The sequence below is a fragment of the Aulonocara sp. 'chitande type north' Nkhata Bay genome, linkage group LG1 (assembly GCF_057382095.1).
Source record: "Aulonocara sp. 'chitande type north' Nkhata Bay isolate Kocher_YH1m ecotype deep benthic linkage group LG1, A_spYH_male_GT1.1, whole genome shotgun sequence".
Classification (NCBI taxonomy): domain Eukaryota; kingdom Metazoa; phylum Chordata; class Actinopteri; order Cichliformes; family Cichlidae; genus Aulonocara; species Aulonocara sp. 'chitande type north' Nkhata Bay.
In genome coordinates, this window is record NC_141344.1 from 40,692,904 (window position 1) to 40,716,211 (window position 23,308).

Consider the following 23,308-nt stretch of genomic DNA (forward strand, 5'->3'; position numbering starts at 1 on the left):
TTGTTTTTGATGACGCGATATCTCAGTAACTGATTCCGGTGCTTTGTTTGTACTTTGGGGAAATTAATTGTGCAAAATTACAATTTTGATGCTTTGAATCAGGCAGGGACAAAAGTCACACCACCCTAAGCCAATGGAAGATAGTTGCTCCGCGATGCGGCCGCTGCGTAGCTCGTCTCATTCATTCTGGCTAACGCTAGCTTTGTAGCGGTGGTCCACACTAACCTGACCAGGGTTTGCGTTTCTAGCCTTCGTTAGGTACTTTTAGCCGCTGGACCTGACTTGTATTGTTAAGATCCAGCGTGACTTCAGTTTTGTGTTTCCCGTCAGCTATTTAATCAGTCTCGTTTGGATTAGGTGAGCAACATTAATTGTTATTCCCAAAAATGGATTTTGAACATAAAGCGAAAGCAGTGGCCGACTGCTTGATGAGCTACAGGAAGGATGAGTCTGGATGGAAAGTCTGCAAGAAATCGGTAAATGTTTCTTACATCCTCATATGAGCTCAACACTATTTCCCTACGTTTTCCAGATACATGCTGTTCTCTGGTCTAGTGGGTTAACTGACGTGGCCCGCGTCGGTAGTTCAAAGTTCACAAACGTTAGTTTGGGATTTCTAACTTGAAAGCTTCGCTAATAACATTTTGCATCCCACTCATTCACCACAGAGATGTAAAACGTGTGTTTTACTACTGACTAGAATACATATTGGTGGTTTGTCAGTACCGGAGTCCGGACTTTCCGTACTCGTACAGGTCAGCTGTTCACACAGGTAGGTTTATAGTATGGAAGCGTTCCTACTGCAGCTCTCCTCTGGATAAATCTGTACTGAGTCCCAATCCTCTGAACCCTTTGCACAGTACTCTGTGAATTTTATTTCTTATATCGATTCTCCTTCAGCCTCATTTATCTGAATTGCCTCGCTGTTCTCAGAGACGCAATTTAGTTTGCATTGAATTTTTGAGTCTCTAATTCACATTCTCCCGTCACAATGCTGGTTTTCACTGAAGTGAACTACCTGCATCTCTGTACAGAAGTTACAGTGCATTGTTAGATCATCCTGCAATTGCGACATGACAGTAATTTGCCTCACATAGTAAATCTGTCCCATATCTATAAAATGAGATCAATCTTATTTTCTCATATTTTTCTTTTGTCATTTAGTGGAACTTCTTTCCTCCTCCCTGCTAAGAGTTTCTGTAACTGCAGTAAAATCCCCTCCATCCATCACTGATCCCAGCTGACTTGTACTGAAGTAAAAAATAAATCCTAAGACTAAAACTACATTAAAGTGCGTTACCAATGAACACTGATTATACAGAACGTTAAGCACATTTTTATCAGTGAATGTAAATCATAATCTTCAGCTGATGGAGAAACAACTCAACAAGCAGTTTTTATTCCACCAACGTGATGTTCAGAGTTCAGCTGTGACTTTAACAAACTGTTGTTAAAAACTCTAAATATATCAGGAATTTATGCTATGACTTCCGTGATCTGAGCAATTGTTTATTATGTCTGTTGCAATGAATTATGGGACACTGTTCTCTCCCACCTTTTCATAAAGGATGGTCCAGTGTACCCTCTGCTAATGGAAGCATTGAAACTCCTTTCTTTATTATTTGGAGAATTGGAACAGCTCTTGTTAAGGCTGCCACACAGATACTTCCAGGTCACATCTCTCAGTTAGGAGCCTGCCGAATCCAAATGAATTCTGTTTTCTGGCAGGCGGTGACATTCTACTTTATTTAACAAAAATTCAAAAGAAAAAAACAGGAATACAGAGGAAGTCCAGATGTCATGGTTTCCTAGTAGCAGGCGATTCATGCACATCCATTTAAGGTTTTGTAAGTGAGTTGTTACTTCTATTTTTAGACATTTGTATAAAAGTTAAAAATTGAGGTTAAATGATCACAATTCAGGTTTGGATTTACACATCTGTCAAATTGCTTTGTATTTGTATGTGGATTGGAATTTGTGAGTCCTCAAAAGTTAGACAGAAATCACTGTACACTGTACAGTACATGACTATAGGTCAGGAGCAGGTCATCTGTTAATCGAAAGCTTGGCAGTTCGATACCTGGCTGCTCCAAGGTGCATGCCAAATATCCTTGGACAAGATGCTAACCCCAAATTCTCTGATGCACATCGATGTGTGAATGTGCGTGAATGTTAGATAGAAAGTTGTTAAATATAGAAAAAAAGAGAAAACATGCTACATAAGAACCAGTCCATTTATCATGCGTAAATCTTACATGTATGCATTTGTAACACTGAGGTAAATCTCTCTGCTAGGAGAGACCTGGCAGATTGCTAGCAGTCTCTGGTGGGTAAGTCTACTGGTAGAAATTCATCATCATCTGCAGGGTTTATTTAAGCTGATGCTAGCTGAGAGCAGAAAACGTTTAACTTAGTGATGAATTCAGATGACAAACTTCATCATTAGTTATTAAGCTGATATCAGTGTTAGCCTGCTGTTATCCAAGAAGAGTAGGATCAACATCAAAGTGTTCCACACTACCTGGTTTATCCATATTCAAATATACAGAGATTCGTTTGCATATACCTAGTTCAGAGGATGAGCCACAGGGATATTCAACCGTAGTGTTCCCCCATCTGCAGCTACGCGCTGACTGAAGAACATTAACCTTTAGAGGTTAATGTATTTGTGGGGTTTGTAACTTGTAAATCTATGTTTTCTAATAGAGGGTTGATGAACTGGTCTGTTTATTTAGAAAATGAAACGGGAACAGAGTGGAAGCCCAGATGTCACAGTTTTCCTATGGGACTTGAACATAACATACATTTGTGGATCTCATGTATTTTAGACACATGTATGCACAAGAAGCTTTTAAAAAGAAAAATGATTCGATTTGTGCAACTCCAATTAAAAAAGTTGCACACAGATGATCGCTGTTTATTTTAAATGTGTGCATCAAGTTTGGATGGACACATTTGTAAAATTGTTTTTTTTTGTATGTGAATTGAAGCACACATTTGTGTGTACCCAAAGGTCACACACAAATCACTGTGCACATTTGTAAATCTTACACACTTGTGTATCATATACATGTGTAACTCTTTTCATGCAAATTTCTCTGCATAGGTTTTCAACAGACCTGACACGGTCCAGTATAACCAAATGCTGTTCACAGTTATTGTTCCGTTTTCTTTGGCAGAACGATGTCATTGTGTCGTGGCGACCCTCGTCTGAGTTCCCGGGGAATCTGTGAGGAATCTGTCCTTTTTTCACTTCTTTTGCACTATTGGTTTCCTGAAGTATTAAGCACGCATCAAATATACAGATTAGTGCTTTTCTGGAGAAAACATTGCTGTGCAGGTGCAAGAATAAAAACAGACATAAGGATAATAGTGACTTCTTAAACATGTCAAAGCAGAAATGCCTCAGAAAAACGTTTGTGCTTGTTGGGGTTCCTGGAATATTGGTTTTTTGCACTTCTGTTCATCAGTAATTGTAATCATACATTTATCTGTGGAGGATTTTATTCAACTTCTAGTTTAACTCAGATAAAAAAAATAGAGTAGTGTGTGTTCTTGACTTTAAAGTGCAGGTATCAAGGGGAATCTACCAGTTCATGGTGGAAATTCCCTTTTCAGTGCAGCTGGCCAAACGATAAGGAACCCATTTACTGGTTAAGAGACACAGATAGTGGACAGCATATACTCAGTTTCTTAAGATAAAACTAACTCCTTGTTACTGCCAGGGGCAGCACAAAAGTGACCCTCTGGGACTGATTTTTAGTTTTAGTGTTCTTATTTTCCACCAAGTTATCAGTTATGTTACTAGTTAGCTAACAGAAACCAGTGCAAGTCTGTTGACTGCAACCAGCCAACAAACCCAATGATGTCACATTCTGTTCTGCCACAAGATGGCGTTAAGTGATTCAAGTTTTTAAAGCACGTTTATTTCTTAAGTCCAGCTACATAGACAAGTTTTACATCTGTGTCTGTTTTTGAGGGCAGAGCTAGGACCTGGCGTGCACATATGTGGACATCACAGTTTGGGTTGTCTAGGCCAAAATACAAAGTTTTGCTCTGGGGCCTGATATCCACGCACGAGGACATAAAACTACCACTGTTCTTTTGAAATTTAAAGCGAATGTCCTCATATGTGGATCTCATCTTTCTCAGAAACAAATATTAAAAAAAGCCAAAACATCTAATTCTTTGTTTTTACATTCATCAGGTCCCAAAGAGAAATGAAAAACGAAATGAAAGAGTTTGGGTCTTAGGAGCTTAAATATGTGTAGAATATAAATTATTTCATTACACTGGCCTCATAATGAAAGCTTGTAAAGTTACAGCAGATCATTATTACTTATCCTAATGTCTGATGACGATATGAACCTAAAAATTGGCATATAGCTGAACTGCATTGCATAAATCAGAGTGTATTATTATGCTGAGTTCTTTTATTCGTGTAGCACAAGTGTACAACAACAGTTGTTTCAATGTTCTTTACAACATAAAGTAAAGACCCTACAAAATGATCCAATAATCCTCTTTAAGCCAGAAACTGGTTACAGTGGGAGGAAAAACTGCACTCAGGAAAGACACTGAGGGTAAAAATGGGCTGCTCTCTAATTAGATATCTTTTTTTTAAATTGATCATTTCATAGCTCCTATTTAAAGGAATCAGTTTGGAGCCATTGCAGTTTTCAGAAAAGCTAGTGAGTCCACTTTACATACTTAAATGCAGAGCTTTAATAATGCTCAGTGCATCACCTGCATGCGAATGTTTTTGCAAGTGGCATTTCTAACAGAATGTTTTGCTTCTGTTATCTGTGTGCGTAGGTCAAATTGTTTTCTTATACAACAGTGTGGTAGTCCTGCCTTCATAATCTTCTCTCCTCACTATGTGCCATTATCTGATTACACTGGCAGTTATAAGGGTGACGGGATTGTCAACGGCACTCCTGAAAAAGTGTGGGAATGTCTTAAACCGGTGCCCAATGGACTCAGAGTCAAATGGGACAACAATGTCAAAAGGTTTGAGGTTCTGGAACAAATTACAGAGGTGTGTTATTTTTTGTCTCCTTTCTGTTCAAACAATGTTTTGTGATTATTTTCATTATTATTATTTATTTAACCATAGAGTTTTCATGTACACTGGGGGAAATACTTATTTGATCCCAAGCTGAAGTTTGCACAAAAACAAATGTTTTTTTTTTTTTTTTTCAATTTACAGTAGTTTTCTTTAATAACAAGAGACTGAATATCAACCAAAAATCCAGAAAAACACATCACATAAAGGTTATAAATTGATTTGCATGCCTTTGAATTTCACTGAGATAAGTATTTGATCAATCAGAATTCAGTCTCCCACAGATTAGTCATCCAACAACATACTACTGATCTCAACGTGTTGATGAAATGAGATCGATGAAAATGACACCTGTTGGTGCAAATATTTGGAAATGGAAGAAATATAAAATGACAACAAGTCTCTCTTAGTCGGGAGTCCATGCAAGATCTTGCCTCATGGGTAAATCATGAGAAAGGTGCTGGACCAGTTCACAGCTACATGGGAGAAACTTGTTAATGATTAAGACAGATTAGGGGACCATGACATCAAGAACAGCATTGTTCGCATTATGCTTTGGGACTGTTTTTCTGCTAAGGGTACAGGACAGTTTGACTGTATTGAGGGGCCAATGGACAGGTCTGTGTACCATAAAATGAGTCATCCAGAATGACGGTGATCCAAAACATACTGCAATGGCAATAAAGGAGCAACTTAACACAAAACGCACTTGGTCATAGATTGGCTCAGCCAGTCTCCAGACCCGTTTTCATATAGAAAGTCTGGAACGAGTTGAAACTTCAAATTTAGAGAGTTTCTAGAGGAGTGGGCCAAAGCCCGTCCTGAGATGCATGCAAACCTGGCAACCAGGAAGAGTTTCACTACAAAGTCGTGTTTGCTTGGATCAAATACTTTTTCCCCTCAATAACAAGCAGATCAGTTTCCAACTTTTATGTAATGTGTTGTTTCTCTGCATTTCTGAGTAACTATTCTGTCTCTCTCTTCATTAAAATGAAACCACCAGAAAAATTAGGAACTGTTCATTTCTTTGTGAATAAACTTATAAATGCAGTTGGGATCAAATCATTTTTTGCCCCACTGTAGTTTTCCCCTCACATTCTTTAAAGTTCCATCAAGTCATTCAATTTTTAATTTTATTTAAAGCTGCATCAGTTTTTTGTGTTTTGTTTTGTTTTTGCTTTCCTCAAAACTATTTGGAAATCTTATATTAACCAGCATCTATTAATAAGTAGTATGAATGAAAGCACTTCTCACATCTCTTGCCATGGTTACGTGTTTGTCTGTTAATGAAAACTGATAAATTGGACCAATTAGGAAAAGTCACTTACTTTATTTTAAAATGAAATTCTTGCCTGGTGCAGTTTTAAGTGCTTATGCGCTTCACTTGTTCCACATTTGCTCACATTACAGCCGCACTCCACAATGGGTTAAATGTATTTTTCACCTCAGAGTTCTACACACAACACCCCATAATGATGAAATGTAAAAGAAAATAAAATAAAAATGTTGGCTTGAAATTCTTGCAAGTTTATTAAAAATAGAAAAACAAAAGTAACTTGACAGTCTTTGCCGTGACAGGTACAACTGAGCTCGGGTGCATCCTGTTCCCACTGATCATTTTTTAGATCTCCACCTGTGACATGTTCAGTTAATTGGACGTGATTTGGAAACGAACACATCTATCTAAGATCCTCTGGCAGTCTATGTCAGAGCACAAACCGAGTCATAAAATCCAAGGAATTGTCTGTAGACCTTCAAGACAGGATTGTATGAAGGCACAGATCTGGAGAAGCGTACAGGAAGAAATCTGCAGCATTGAAAGTCCCAGTGAGCACAGTGATCTTCATCATCTGTACATGGAAGAACTTTGGGACCACCAGTTATCTTCCTAGAGCAATCTGATCCTTAGTCAAGGAGGTGACAGTCCACTCACTCTCCAGCATTGCTATGTGGAGAGAGAATGAAAGCCACTTGTTTGTAAAAGGCATATGACAGCTGGAGTTTGCCAAAAGGCACCTGAAAGACTCGGATTAGAGAAACAAGATTCTCTGATACGATGAAACAAAGATTTAACTCTTTGGTCTGAATGCTAAATGTCATATCTGGAGGAAACATGGCACGCTCATCACCTGGTCAACCGTCAAGAGACAGGTGGGACTGAAAGATATTGAAGTGCTCCTGGTTTACCTCTCATTACATCTGAGAGAGGGTAAAAGTGCTTAATGTCTACAGGTGATACAGAGTTTATCTGTGTGTCAGTTTGCTATTAGTGAATCATCTTTCATTTTAGTCAAAAATGACAGAATCAAACACAGAATCCAAAGGTGTATGTGATTTTACTCATAGTTAACTGCTTCTTACAGGTTGCTCTATTCGGGGCCTACTTTTCCAGACCACTGTATCCTAATCCAGTTGGTTACCAGGTGCACGGATTTAGAGGAGAGCTACTGATAACTGGTGTGACTGAGAGGAATGCTTGAGCATAGGAACACTGGCAAATGTTCATGTTGGGTCTGTGTTTCCACAAGTCCCGCTAATTCTAGAGACTTATTCATCATGAAGAAAACAAGACAGTCGATCGATCGATTATTTGCACAAGGGAGGCCTCGTCTGTGTCCACCACGAAAGTGACCCCAGATCTGACCACCTCCTGCTACCTTTTATTGGGAGACAGTTCACACAAAACACGTCAGAACAAAGCCACGCCCCCTTGGTTCTAAGACAAAGCATTTTATGTATATGTGTGGACTTGTGTAAGAGTGTGTGTGTGTGTGTGTGCGTGAGACCTCCTGCTGACCAAAGGGTCGTAAACCCAGGAAGTTTACATCAAAAGAAACAGATCTTTCAGATAGGATGTATCTACAATAAAACCTCCCCCAGCACAGAGTGGTTGGAGAGGTGGTCAGGATCAAAGCTTTGATCCTACTGCTTGAACTAAGACTGTACAAATTTAAGAAACACAATGGCAACATTCAACAATTAGACTTAACATCTCAGATGGAGCAGGGTTGGCAAACAGAGGGTTGAGTAAATTTGCAATAATTTCAAGCAAACTTTTTGACTTTGTCATTATAGGATGTTGTGTGTGGAGGTTAGGGGTAAAAAATACTTTAATTCATTTTGGAATAAGGTTGAACCATGATAAACATGATAAACACTGCGAATACTTTCTGGATGAACTGATATCAAAATGTGGATCATATTTGTTCTTTGTTAAGCTTTATTGAGTACGTCCCCTTGTCGTCCACTCTTGTGCAGGACATCTCGATCTGCCGAACGGTCACGCCCTCTGCAGCTATGGGCATCATAGCACCACGAGACTTTGTAGATGTTATTTTAATTAAGCAATACGAAGATGGCAGCATTTCTTCAAATGGTGCGTAATGACTCAATGTTTGTCTCTCACTCTTCTTGTACTTCTGTCTTTTTTTACTCTCTAAGGTTGATTGTGATGCGCACTTAAGCACCGTTTTTACTTCCATGGCTCTTTGAGATGTTATGATGATTGGGATAAATCGTGGGAGAAATAATTATCTGATCGCCTGTAAACTTGCACAGAAACGAACAGCGTTGGCTGCTTCAGCACCGTGCTGACCCAATCATGTGGTTAGAGTCAGAGCCAAGTCAGGTTAGTTTGAGGCACACAGTTTACGGTGCCACTCAACATGTCGTCCACCTCTCAGTTTTTGTAAGCTGGGTTGAAGAAACGAGTGATTGATCTTGAAGGGTTTTTTGCACCATTTTAGTTACATTTTAGCAAAGAAGCTCAGAGACGTACAGATACACAGATGGAGGCCCGAGCCTCGGCCATAACAACATATCAAAGCTTATGTGGTGATACTGTCTGAGTAGCGACACTTATGGTTATACCTATATTGTTATATACCGCAGCAGCTTTCTGCAGCGTAATGGTGGGTATAAATACAAGTGTCTGTGAAATGAGGTTTCGGCAGAGGGCAACGCGACCATTACAGCGAGTATACTGTGGCCTTTAAGGTGCCCATATACCCTCTGCAGTGGTTGCTTCGCTCGCCGCCCCACAGTCATCACACAGATGCAGTCATTTATACCCGCCGATAAGGCACAAGAAGACGCTGCAGTTTTCTCCTAAATGATAGGTATCGCCACTCAGATAATATTGCATCATACTTGCTGATAAAGTCGAGAAGAAGTCAAAACCAGAAGCCAGGACTTTGTCAAGTGGTTGCTTTTTGCAAAGTTCCTTCCACAAACTCAAATTTGTAAATGGTTGCAACATCTTCCTCTGTGTGTCAGTGTATCTCTGAAAACGGTGGTTAAAAAAACCTGCATGATCGTACACTTCTCTTCAACGCACCAGGCTGCAAAAAAATAAATAAATAAATGGTGCAAGACCGGCCGACGTGCCACAAAAATGATGTCTTGCAACGCAGGATGTGATGTGAAAATCGCCATGTGACACAAGCAACACGGTGAGCATAAAACAGCCTTAGGAGGAGCAGCCAGGAGCAGTGTGTGTGCCGTTTGGGCTGCTGCAGCCGTATACACCAGTACGCTCGTAAAGTGAGAGCAGTACGACAGCACTCTGACAGACAGCCCAAGTTCTAAAGACGACGACACTTGGTGATGTAAAGATGTATGACAAAGAAGCAGAGTGGTATACGCAAAGACAACTAACTTTATGAATCATTTTTTATTATTTTAAGCAGTGCTGTCCATGTGCAATGCACAGTTGACTTTTACCTGCACAATGCAGCGCATGAACAGTCTGGGACACTTTCTCCCTGACAGTGATATCACAAATGTCGACTTTATTGTAAAAGACATGATAACAGTGGAGTTGAAAATACTGGCTGTAACTGGATGATTAAAGCAGCTGACCTACTCCCTGGCCATAAAGTCAATTCAGTTTTTGTCGTGAATCGCTGTGTGGCAGGCAGGAGATTGGACCAAATGCAGGACTCACGGACATTGAAGGAGAGAACTGAAGAAGGCAGCTTTATTTTGGCTGTAAAACTCTTCATACAGAAAACAACCTGAAAACAGGGAACTAGAAATACCAACGTAAATATATACACTAAGACACTGGAAACCAGAGCTAGAAACTACAAGGAGCACAGAAGGAAAAACAGCATATTGAGGGTACGACGCGACAACGAGCAGGCGAAGACAGAGGACTAAAATGCACAACAGAGAAATCAGGGAATGGGAGACTGGAGGGAAACACAGCTGGAAATAATCAGGCAGACGAGACTGGGACAGAAGCTGAGCACAGAACAGAACTATCAAAAAACAGGAAGCACATGACAGGGACAGCGATGGGGTTATATGGTGCTACAAGGTCATTAAGATCAGATGGGGCCTGATTATTTAAGACCTTGTATGTGAGGAGCAGGATTTTGAATTCTGGATTTAACAGGAAGCCAAAACAGGAGAAATCTGCTCTCTCTTTCTAGTCCCTGTCAGGACTCTTGCTGCAGCATTTTGGATCAGCTGAAGGCTTTTCAGGGAGTTTTTTGGACATCCTGATAATAATGAATTACAGTCGTGCAGCCTGGAAGTAATAAATGCATGAACTAGTTTTTCAGCGTCACTCTGAGACAGGATATTTCTAACTTTAGAGATGTTGCACAAATGGAAGAAAGCAGTCTTACATATTTGTTTAATATGTGCGTTGAAGGACATGTCCTGGTCAAAAACAGACATAATAAATAAATGAATAGGACATTCGTCAGAGAAAGGTATAGAAGAAAATAACTGAGGTAAAATCACTATATTATCAGAAGCATTTGCCTGTTCTGAAGACGCCATCAGTTTCAGTGATCAGTGGAGCGTTAGGAACTACAATGCAACAAACTGATGCAAAATATGCTGGTTACTGTTCATATGCGTGAGACATGCAATAGCATTTTTATTGTGATGAGGTTAAAGTGCACGTTTACATTGTTACAATCTAATATTCTCAAAAACGTTATGAATCTTTGATTTATTCTCACATGGACCGGTATAAATAGACTCATATGGTTATGTGCTTGTATCTTTTGTGTGATATCAAAAAGCTACCAATACAATTCACCCGAGCTGCGCTCCCCAGTCTGGCTACGTGAGAGGATTCAACCATCCCTGTGGTTGCATCTGTGTCCCCGTCTCAGGGTGAGTAACTAAACAATGCATTTCATTTGTGTGTGTTTGTGTGTGTGTTAAAAGTTTCTCTCTTTTTCCCCCTTGTTTTTTCCAGAGAGCCCAACAAAACCCAGGTGCTGACTTTTTTCCAAACCGACCTAGGAGGCTACCTCCCTCGCTCTGTGGTTGACTCATTCTTCCCCTCCAGCATGGCGGAGTTCTACAGCAACCTGGCCAAGTCTGTTAAATCACTCAAGGACTTTTGACACAAAGAGTTGAATTCCTGCCTGAGGGCTGCTCACGAGTAGTTCAGATGTTCATGCCATTTTTAACAGTCTAAGTCAACAGTAACGAACAAGCTCAGATTATCAGATGATCACATGAACATAGACGTATTTGTACACGTGTTAAAAGCATGAAAAACATTCCTTTTTTATGAGAATAGTGTGGCATTAGACATTTCCTCTTCTTACTTGCGTGTATAGTAAACATGCACATTGCACGGCTCTTAGTCAACGTATGCTGATATCGTTTATTGGTTTTAACTTCATACCTCACATTTACAGCTGGTAAAAGAAGTATGAAACACATCACCGATGTTTCAAGTAAATATATTTCTAAAGTTCCTATTGACCCTTAAATTTTTACTATGTGTGTAACAACCCAGTTAATCCACACATGCAAAGAAATCAAACCATAGAGGTTCATAAAGTTATTTATAATAACAAAAAGGGGCAGAGGTTAAACACGTGAAGAAAGTCATGACTGCAACTGAAATCCATCAGTAATTAGAACGCAATCCTGCCACTCAGTGCAAATTAATATGAGCTTGTTCAGTCCCACCTGATGGCTTATAAAAAGTAACATTACCAAGGTGTCACACAAGAATCTCATGATGCTCTGCAGCAACTTTATTGTTGCAAACGATACTGATGGCACTGGTTACAGAGGAGGTTTTCAAATACTGAAGGTTCCAGTGAGCACTGTTGGGACCATAATCTGACCAAAAACCAGCCACAACCAGGTGATTCCTGCAACATTTCAGACAGAGGAGTGAAAAGAATAATCAGAGGAGTTTTCCAGCAGTGAAGGACCACTTGTAGAAAGCTACAGAAACACCTGGATCAGTAGGTACTGTTATTTCAAAGAAAAAATGAATGCACTCCACCCCCATGGCCTGTATCCATGTTCACCATGCGTAACTTCATTGCTGAATAAAAAGCATGTTGAAATACGTTTAAAGTTTGCTGAACTTTTAAACAAATGCTGGGAGAATAAAGTCTGTTCAGATGAGACCAAAACTGAACTGTTTGATGCCATAATAGAGATCATCAGAATCAGAATACTTTATTAATCCCGAAGGAAATTATGGAAAATTATCAAATTATTATCATCATCATATTATCCAAGAAACGCTATACCAACGGTGAAGTTTGGTGACAGGAACATCAAGGTGTGGGGCTGTGTTTTCAGCTTAGGGTGCTGGCATGCTTCACATAAGTAAATGAAAGATGTGTGGGGAATGTACGGAGACATTCTTGATAAGAATCTGCTGCTTAAAGACTGTTTATGGGGAAGAGTGGGCCACAACTCCCAGCAATGCATAGTTCTTCATCTTGAAGCTGCCATCACCAACAAAGGCTTCTGGATAAATTTCAGTAACCATGTTCAATACTTACACATCATTTTTTGACATCTATGGTTTGATTTCTTTGCATGTGTGGATTGGATAGGCTGTTACTGACATCTGTTAGAATTTCATGACAGTAGCACTGTTTCAAATATTTACTTAAAAAATTAGTGACATTTTCTATACTTATTTTACCTGCTTGTTCGTGTTGTACTTGAATTCCTGTGGTTTTGTTCACCTGCAAACGATGAATATCTACCTCTTTTATCAGTTATACTAAAACGATGAAGTATACATTGGAATTCGTGGGGAGCCCTTGTAAGCAAAACTTTTTTTTTTCCTTCTGGCGAACCTAAAATGCCTTTAAATTGGATATTTTTAATGCTGTTCACCTGAGCAGAAGCGTCTTCCTGTGACTTTCATGGCTGTGTTTTCTGAAGCACAGTTTCCATTCAGTGGAACTTTGGTAGACTGGTTCAGTAATGACCAAATCAATTATATTTCATTTAGGAAAACCTAAAAAGGTTTTTCTTTTTTGTTGTTGTCAATTTTATACCAATTTATAAAACTACGACTGATAGATTTGATGTAAAAAGTTTTGAAAAATAACTATTTTAAGTGGCATGAGGTAACTGCGTGTGTAAGACAGAATGATAAGAATAACTGCTGTGTAACTGGCTTAAGATATCAAACTGTTACAACCCAATTCAAAAGAAAAAGGAAATTTTCGGTGACGGTGAAGTATAGGCAAGGTACGGTAAACGTCACACGTGAAACAAACATAATGATGAAATGAAAGTGAGACAGAAAATAAAAATAAGTGGTATTTATAAGATGAATATAAGAGATAAAAATCACAGATGTTAATAAACGCTGTACGCGTCGTGATATTTGGACAAAGTTTTGTTCTGATTGGCTGACCCATTATGGAGGATAGCTGAATATGGGTAAGAGCTTATTTCATCTTTTTCTGTTTTAACAAGTAAGCAAACATTCAATTGAATCTGTAGAAACTACAGTAGTCTATTTGCAGTGTTTTGGGGTTTTTTATGGGGAGGGGTTACAGTTTGTAAATCCTAAAGACAAACGTACGTTTCTGAATGGAAGTGCACTGATTTTAATCTTAATTTAATCTAATTTCATTTTCAAGACAGAGTGGGGGACTTTGCTAGCACTTAATAATAATGCATAATAGTGTCATACTAAGCATTATCAAGGTATTAGCAAGAGCTTAATTCACCTTTTACATTGCATTACACTGTATTATGCCATTTATAAATATAGCTATGTTATTATGAATATGACCATGACTATGATTATTGCTAGCAGTAATGTAGTGTCAGTGATTGCTGTACACGGTGTCCGTATACAAAACCACATACTAGGGAGGATTAATTACATATAAAAAAATAAGTACTTGCTAATAGGCTAATGCTTAATAGTGTGACACTATAAAGTGCTACTGGAGCTTCACATTAATTTATAGTGTTTTGTTTCTTCAAATTCTATTGATGGAACACATGGATTAGGAATTTTTATTTCTTCAGCATTATGACAATTTTTGCCAATTTGGATTTCCTTTCGAAGAACCATAACTGACAGCATAGACAAATAAAATCCCATTATGATCAATTACCTACAATTATCAACACTTTAATGAACCAAGTTCAAACCGACACGTGTTTAATAGTCCCCACTGTATTCACTGATTTGAGAGGTTGTAATCACAGAGTTGTGGTTGTAATCAGTAAAAATAAATGAATATGAGTAAACTTTGAATGCAGCTCTCAGTATATTTGTGAAAACGTCAATCAACACATTTGTGAATATTTTTTCTGTAACTGTATATCATAAAAAGTTATGAAAATATTTTTCAAGTGAAAATGTCAGAATACAAGAACATTTTTTTCTGCACTTCTTATTCTTCAAGCTCTCACGTTTTCCAACACATTCAGGCTCTGTGGTGCCTCGAGGCCACCCTCGTGAAATCTGCTATTGATTGTTTTGTCAAAGACATTCACACCATTGGCCTGCTGGTGTGAATGTCAGTATCCAAGACATTTTTGTGTAGGGCTCTTCCAGTGCTCATCCTGCTTCTCCTTGAATAAAGAAGCAGATGATGGTCCCGTTGATGCGTTAGGACCTGTCCAGTTCTCTGGCTGTCTCCTGGAATTTCCTTCATAATCTTGAACAAACCTTCTGGCTATGGCACGTATTGATGTGCTTGGAGGATTTGGACTAGCTGTGCAAGGGTCCAAGTTTCACTTCACACTTACTATAGTTTCACTGACCCTAGCAAAATGCAAAACTGGTAAAAAAACAAAACAGAAACTATGAGAAGACAAAATGTCAGTGGCCTCCGCCTGTAAAACCGTTCCTATTTTGGGGGTCGTCTAATTGTTGCTCCTCCAGTGCACCTGATGTTAATTTCATCAACCCCAAACAGCTGAAACCCCCTGACAAGATCAAAATCCAAGAAGCTTAAGTGACTTCGTGCTATACTTTCATTAAAAAGGTGTTCCTTTCATTTGTTACTTATGACTGCATAATTGTTTTTCAGACATTAAAATCACCTTTACCTAAAACATGACAAATTTCACTATAACAGCCCAGCACAGGACTGCTGTGGTCAGTTGCATCGTTAACGGTGTTTCTTTTTTTGTGGCGGTTTTCTGTAGTTTTTTCAATCTCTTTCATCAAAAATCTCAAATGATTGTCAATTTCAAAGGCAGCTGTGGTAGCAAGTAGGAGTGAAAACAATCAGACATCACCTGAATCCCAGTGACTAAAGCCATTTATTGAAGATACAGGAAGTTGTTCATATGACCTGATTGGTGGCAGAGGGAGTAAAACTGCTTGTTATCACATACTTCAAATGTAGTCCAGTGTCTAACTTCAGGTTTTCATGTACTGCATATATGCTTGGACAATGGTGACACTTGTCATTCTAGATGTAACAAACACAGGCTACATAACTTTGTAGGTGTCATGGAGCAAAAAAATGTCTTCACAAATTTGCAAAGACACTAGTGATCATCTTAATCATCTCTATGACCATTAATTACCATTAATATTGTTATTTCAGGCACATGACTTAGACTGTGAGCACAGAAACTCTTTTTAATAATATTAATTTAAAAATAAAATTCAATCTAGTATATCAATTTCTGTAATTAATTGAATCTCTTAATAAGATTCAGTGTCAAGCTACTGCAGCAGTAGGCAGGCACAGGTACCTGCAGCTGTTGAGCTGCCTCCAGATTCCAAATTGGTTTTGTTTGTCGCCACATTACAAGCTTTTACTGTACAAATATCATTAAGCAAGCAAGTTAAAGCAAAACGAACCTTGCAGTGTTCAAACCCTTGCCAATTAACTGGGTTTTGTATTATTTCTCGAGATGTGCAGTTGTCCTTTAATTCTGAGAAATATTGTTTTGTGTGTTTCTTTAACCAATTTGACAGTTTTAGAGTCTTGTTTGCATATGTGGGATGTTTCCTTTTTCTCGCCACAAGATTGAAAAGCAACAGCTTGTGAAATTTCACTCTTTTCTTCTGAAATTCAAACTAAGTAGATGCAAAATTACTGCATAAAAATGAAAAAAATTGCAATGTCTTTGGTATAAAACTAAAAGAATTATTAACCTGATGAGATTTTTTAAAAAACAAAAAAGAGAAAAAGTCCAACATCTGTGTCCTTGTTTGCTGCTGAGGCTGCTGTATGCTGCTGTTTTTTTGTTTGTTGTTTTTGTTTGTTTGTCCTGGGGTATTTGTTTTTGTTTTTTTGTTTTTTACTTCAATCAGTGCCCATAAGCTGTGCCGGTCATTCTGCACCCCCCAGCCTCCTCTTGAGGACCACTGTGATGGGTCCTTCAGGCAAAGCCTTGATCATGTTCCATGCCTCAAATCGAGTCATGTCTTGCAGACTTATTCCCTGGACCTGCAACACTTCATCTCCACTCTGCAGACCACTCTGCTCTGCCGCTCCCCCTGAAATATCCAAAAGACATTTTTTTTAATAACTGTCCAAATATTACGATTACTGCTCTTTTTTTTGGAATCAAATTCGTTTTTTCCCCAAAATAAACTACGAAAGAAACACTTGTGATTACGTTTTTGTGAATACTGCCAGCTTCGTGAGCGCACCTGTAAAGATCCTGTTGATGACTAAAGGTCTGTCTCCATGGATTGAGCCTTTTCCTCCCTCCAGAGTAAAGCCAACACCACCAGCACATTTCTCCAGCTCCACACTCATTGGAGCGCCCCATTCCTCCACTGCGACAGCAAAGACACAGAGTATATGTAGCCTGCATAGTATTTATAATAAAAATGTCTATTCTGACCTGGACAAACCTACAGAGCTATGTCTGCATTTTGTCAATGTTTCTCAGTTTAAACATTTGATGTTTTCTGTGTTCTGTTGTGAATATTTGAATAAAACATATGTGCATGATATTTGCAGTCTTTGCATTCTGTTTTTATTTATTTTGCACAGACCCCCAATTCTTTGGAAGTATTGCATTTTGCTTGATGGTTGTGTGATTTCTGCTAAAATAAATTGGGGATAATAAATGTATTCCCAGTTGTCTGACTGACCAGCAGGATTTGGCTCTTCGCTCCTACAGCTTCCTTCCTCTCTTCCCTCCTCCACGACTCTCTTGCAGATGACAACGACAGCCAGCTTCAGATTCCGGGCCTGACGCAGAGCAGTGGTGGCATCAGTGTGCGTGACACCCCACAGTGTTTGTCCATTTATAGACAATATCTCATCGCCTTTCTGAATTGTGCCCTCTTGAGCTGCCAGGCCACTGAGAAACACTTTGTGGACCTAAACACAAGATAATCAGTGAGACACATAGACACAAGTAGGAAACAGCGGCAAATTCAGAGATCAGGTAGAACTAGCCTTAACACAGTTTGGGAGAAGTTGATTTCATATTTGTTTTATTGTTGTTTTGTTAGATTGGTATAAAAATGAATAAAGCCAGATTTGACCCACACACTGTGGATAACGCAAATCCTGACTAGATTGGAGTAAGTATCGGAGTACTGGTAAACAGATGAACAGATTTTGTTTACTCGATTACTTGAATATGAATACATGAATCTATTAGTAAAGAACTTCTAATGCTGAATTACAAGATAAGGAGAAGTCCCAACTCCACTTATTACCTTCACTAAGGATCAGAGAAAGTAGAGCCTGAAATGACAGCTTCACTACCTCATTACATTTTTTATTAGACTCAAAATTTAAATGAGCATTTTCAGTTCTTATGCAGCTGCTGGTAATAACTCAAACTTGTTCCTAGTGGGTGTTGGACTCTGCCAGGGTTGCACTTTGTCGCCAATTCTGTTTATAATTTTTACAGGCAGAATTTCTAGGCATAGCCACGTGATGGAAGGCTTCCACTTGGGTGGCCTCAGAGTCTCGTCTCTGCTTTTTGCAGATGGTGTGGTTCTGTTGGCTTCATCAGGTGCTTCCCTCCAGTTTACACTGGAGTGGCTCGGAGCAGAGTGTCACCACCTCCAAGTCTGAGGCCTTGGATTGGATAAGAGTGGAGTGCCCACTTTGGGTCAGTGACGAGTTGCTGCCCAAGTGAAGGAGGGTCTTGTTCACGAGTGAGGGGTGAGGGGAGCAGGAGATTGGCAGGGGGGCATCTATGGGAGTAGAGCTGCTACTTTTCCACACTGAAAGGAGGCAGTGGAGGTGGTTCAGTCTTCTGGCAAGGATACCTGCTGGGCGCCTCCTGGGTACAGTGGTTCGGCATGTCCCACTGGGAGGAGGCCCAGGGACAGACCCAGGACACTGGAGAGATTACATGTTTTTGCTGGCCTGGGAATGCCTTGGTGTTCCCCTGGACAAGCTAGAGGAGGTGGCTGGGGAGAGGGAGGTCTGGACTTCTCTGCTTAGGCTGCTGCCCACGTGATCCAGGCCCAGATAAACGGAGGAAAATGGATGGATGGTATGGCTCATTATCACCAACAGATGTGACGGATATATCTGTTGGTGAAGCCAACTGAATATGTCGCAGAATATCAGCTGAGCAATCAGTTGATGTGGGCTTGCAATTCGATGACCTGATTTGCTGTGATTGCTGTCAATCACTGTTTCATGTTTTCTTTTAAACATTATTTTCAGTGGATATTCACAGGGTTCGATTGCACATTTTTATACTGCATTTTAAACTAATGCCAACTTTTCAGTGAATACAGTTGCAATGCTTTTTATTTCACATTAGACAGAATAACATTTTGGAAAAAATAGATTAGAATTCAGTAATATAAATGTGTAGTGTGTATCTTACAGTAACAGCTTTGTTCTCCAGGTCAGACCCTCCAGCAATGGTAAAGCCAAGCCCAGCTCCCTCGTCTTTATGAAGAATCACAACATGGATGTCCACTAGTTGCTGTGGAAAGATGTAGGTTTACTTGAGCGGCCATTTTTAAGGCATTTTTTCAACAGTAATCCACACATTTTTCTATTTTCTGGATCATGTTTTTCAAATGTAATATTTTTACATGTAATAATAATAATAATAATAATAATAATGTATACTTTATTGATCCCCGTGGGGAAATTCCTCTCTGCATTTAACCCATTCACTCAGTGAAGCGGTGGGCAGCCATTGGGCGCCCGGGGAGCAGTGTGTAGGGACGTGTATATGTAATATTTATTACATAAATATTTATGTAATATTTATGCATATGAAATGTTGCACTTGCTTATTTGAATTTTGAGGTTTTTTTTTTAAATATTTAGTTTCAGGAAAGTTGTTAAGATTCACTGTAGGGTATAATTTAATATTAAAATATGTATAATATAATACATTGTCAGAGGCCAATTTAAAAGGTTCAAAACAGGTTTGAAATACAACCATCCTTGTCATTTTGTTCCAAACACCAACTACAATATCCTACACAATATAGCAGAATCCAGTAAACTACGACACTGCAAAAATATTTAGAGCATGTATGATACTGTGTGGTAAAGAAAATCTCCAGAAGACAAACTGCACAGCGTAACAAAATCAATCATGAATAATTTGTTAACATTTTTCAGTATCCCTCATCCCACACCACTCTGCATTTAATCATAATTATTATTAACCTCTGTCTCTCTTCCACAGCATGTCTTTATCCTGTCTTCCTTCTCTCACCCCAACCAATCACAGCAGATGGCCCCGCCCCTCCCTGAGCCTGGTTCTGCTGGAGGTTTCTTCCTGTTAAAAGGGAGTTTTTCCTTCCCACTGTCTCCACAGTGCTTGATCATAGGGGCTCATATGATTGGTGGGTTTTTCTCTGCATGTGTTATTGTGGGGTCTGTCTTAAATACACTCAACAAAAATATAAACGCAACACCTTTGTTACTGCTCCCATTCCCCATGGGATGGACGTAGAGACCTAAAATTCATTCCAGATACACAATATAACCATCCCTCCCAAACAGTGGTCACAAATCAGTTCAAATGTGTGGTAGTGGGCACATCTGCTATATTGAGATAATCCATCCCACCTCACAGGTGTGCCACATCAGGATGCTGATCTGACATCATGAGTAGTGCACAGGTGTACCTCAGACTGCCCACAACAAAAGGCCACCCTGGAATGTGCAGTTTTGTCTCACAGCAAAATGCCACAGATGCCACAAGCAATGAGGGAGCGTGCAATTGGCATGCTGACAGCAGGAATGTCAACCAGATCTGTCGCCCGTGCATTGAATGTTCATTTCTCAACCATAAGCCGCCTCCACAGGCGTTTCAGAGAATATGGCAGCACATCCAACCGGCCTCACAACCGCAGACCTCGTGTAACCACACCAGCCCAGGACCTCCACATCCAGCAGGTTCACCTCCAAGATCGTCTGAGACCAGCCACCCAGACAGCTGCTGGAACAATTGGTTTGCACAACCAAACAATTTCTGCACAAACTGTCAGAAACCGTCTCAGGGACGCTCAACTGCATGCCCGTCGTCCTCATCGGGGTCTTGACCTGACTCCAGCTCGTCGCCGTAACAGACTTGTGTGGGCAAATGCTCACATTCGATGGCGTCTGGCACGTTGGAGAGGTGTGCGCTTCACGGATGAATCATGGTTCACATTGTTCAGGGCAGATGGCAGCTGAGAATGTCCCAGTTCTTGCATGGCCAGCATACTCACCGGACATGTCACCCATTGAGCATGTTCGGGATGTGCTTGACCGGCGTATACGACAGCGTGTACCAGTTCCCACGAATATCCAACAACCTCGCACAGCCATTGAAGTGGAGTGGACCAACATTCCACAGGCCACAATTGACAATCTGATAGACTCCATGCGACGATGTGTTGCACTGCATGAGGCAAATGGTGGTCACACCAGATACTGACCGGTTCTGGGTCCCCAGACCCCCAATAGCGCAAAAAACTGCACATTCCAGGGTGGCCTTTTGTTGTGGGCAGTCTGAGGTACACCTGTGCACTACTCATGATGTCAGATCAGCATCCTGATGTGGCACACCTGTGAGGTGGGATGGATTATCTCAATATAGCAGATGTGCCCACTACCACACATTTGGACTGATTTGTGACCACTGTTTGGGAGGGATGGTTATATTGTGTATCTGGAATGAATTTTAGGTCTCTACGTCCATCCCATGGGGAATGGGAGCAGTAACAAAGGTGTTGCGTTTATATTTTTGTTGAGTGTATAAAGCGTGCTTAATATAAAGCACCTTGAGGCGACTGTTGTGGTGATTTGACGCTGTATAAATAAAATATTTTTTTATTTATGCACACAAGTAACAAACGTATTGTTCAAGAGAAATGTTAAATCCTCAACCTATCTTTCAACATGTCTGGTGAAAATATGTGCACTTTATTGGTCTTGGACAAGGGCATTTCAAAATTGCTCAATAGTGCCACTTACAACATCTTTATCAAAGTACTACAGACATGTAGCACACAGTGAGCAATGTTTATTAGTCCTTTATTTATCCAGGTAAAATCTCATTGAGATTAAAAATCTCATTTCCAAGAGAGACCTGGCATCATGGCAGCAAATGTTAATGTTATGTAAATGTTAATGAATTTTCGTACACATGTGTAATATGGCAGGTTGGATGCAATGACCCAAACCCAACATAAAGTCCACCATTTTGAATTAAAGATAACATTTTAGTACCAATTTTATCATTTCCTGTGGTCACACATTTTCACATATCAGACCAGCCTAATATTTGGCCCAATACTTGGGTGATGTTAAATTATGATGCTTTTGAGCTTTTGTTGAAAGGCATATCCGTGGCATCATGGCAGATTTCTACCATTTGCCATGAAATTTATTTTGCAGGCATTCACTTATATATCTATTTCATTTATATTCTGCCAAATCACAACAGCAGTTGCCTCAAGATGCTTTATATTGTAAGATAAAGACCCAATACAGAGAAAACCCCAACATCAATCAAATGACCCCCTTGGAGCAAGCACTCGAGCGCACCATTTCTGAGTAAAACTTTAAAGTTAATTTTTCCTAAGTTCATTGACGAGGATGTATGCAAATGGGATCACTGGTTAGACCCTCTGTTGTTTGCAGTGCAGGAGATGTCCCCGGTCTCCACAGGATTTTGCTCCTTTCGGTTGTTGTTTAGCAGGAAGCCGTGGTGGGTTGGATTTAATTACAGAAAATTGGGAGGAAGATACTTCATTTCAGTCTTTTTTTGTGTCCATTACTAAAGTTTCATTTTGTTACTTCATGATGTATAACTGAAAATGTTAATCTCTTACAGTTTTTACAACTTGTCTCTAAAGATGTTGTGAATTAATGGAACTGTGATATACGACATGTTTGTTTTTTTACCTTCAGTGTTTCTTCATCTAAAGCCTCAACTTCCTGAATCATCTTCTGTATTTCCTGTGAATTGATAGCTGTGATGACAGAGTGCGCAGAAGCAGAAACAGAAGCAGTCTCGTTGTGAACTCCACCCTCCCCTCGATCAGTGATGCACTCCTTCAAAGTGAACAGGCTGTATTTATGGAGACAGAAAGGCATTAGATCTGACGAGTGTCAGGTACCCATGAGCGCAAGCATAGGTACAAGTATAGAACTGTGCTCTATTTAACATGTTTTTAAAAATTAACTACTCCTTCTTTGATTAAACTGGGAGTATTTGTTAACTTAAGCCAAATTCCCTGAGAACAAAAGTTAAACAACAAAGCAGTGCATTTTGCATGTCCACATGTCTCAACTGAAGTGATACCTGAAAGAGAATCCTCTGCCTGACGTGTCCAAGGCTAGATCAGACTCCTGCTGGTTAATGGAGTCCAGTGAAGAGGTGTCCTGCAGGTTTGTGGAGGAAGGATTACCTCCACAGACGGTCAAAGAGCACATCAATGCTTGTGACACCTGTAACAAAAACACACTAAATCAGACACAAATTTAAAATCATGTTATTTTTGTGGGGAAACTGTAAACATACAAAGAGAATTACATCGGAAAGTCCAACAAATATTTTGAATCTGTAGATTGTAAATCG

At 39.7% G+C, this 23,308-nt stretch overlaps 2 protein-coding genes across 4 annotated transcripts in view; one reads left to right on the forward strand and one right to left on the reverse strand.

Moving 5' to 3' along the window:
- Positions 1-17,249, forward strand: stard5 (StAR related lipid transfer domain containing 5). 3 transcript variants are annotated; one of them, XM_086296312.1, is made up of 6 exons: positions 1-476; positions 3,180-3,229; positions 4,906-5,038; positions 8,324-8,441; positions 11,104-11,197; positions 11,283-17,249. In XM_086296312.1, the coding sequence occupies exons 1-6, from the start codon at positions 387-389 to the stop codon at positions 11,431-11,433; spliced, it is 636 nt and encodes a 211-aa protein (XP_086152438.1). In that variant the 5' UTR covers positions 1-386; the 3' UTR covers positions 11,434-17,249. The 3 variants fall into 3 exon arrangements, with proteins under 3 accessions (XP_086152438.1, XP_086152445.1, XP_086152429.1); XM_086296319.1 differs by lacking the exon at positions 3,180-3,229; XM_086296303.1 differs by lacking the exons at positions 1-476; positions 3,180-3,229 and having other exon boundaries at positions 3,238-5,038.
- Positions 15,429-23,308, reverse strand: part of il16 (interleukin 16) — a 13,810-nt gene continuing 5,930 nt past the window's right edge. Inside the window, exons 3-8 of the mRNA XM_086296289.1 lie at positions 23,033-23,178; positions 22,633-22,798; positions 19,100-19,201; positions 17,391-17,622; positions 16,941-17,069; positions 15,429-16,784 (exon numbers count right to left, since the gene is read on the reverse strand). Of these exons, the coding sequence (XP_086152415.1) occupies positions 16,618-16,784; positions 16,941-17,069; positions 17,391-17,622; positions 19,100-19,201; positions 22,633-22,798; positions 23,033-23,178 (942 nt within the window). The 3' untranslated portion in view covers positions 15,429-16,617. The remainder of the gene's footprint in view (positions 16,785-16,940; positions 17,070-17,390; positions 17,623-19,099; positions 19,202-22,632; positions 22,799-23,032; positions 23,179-23,308) is intronic.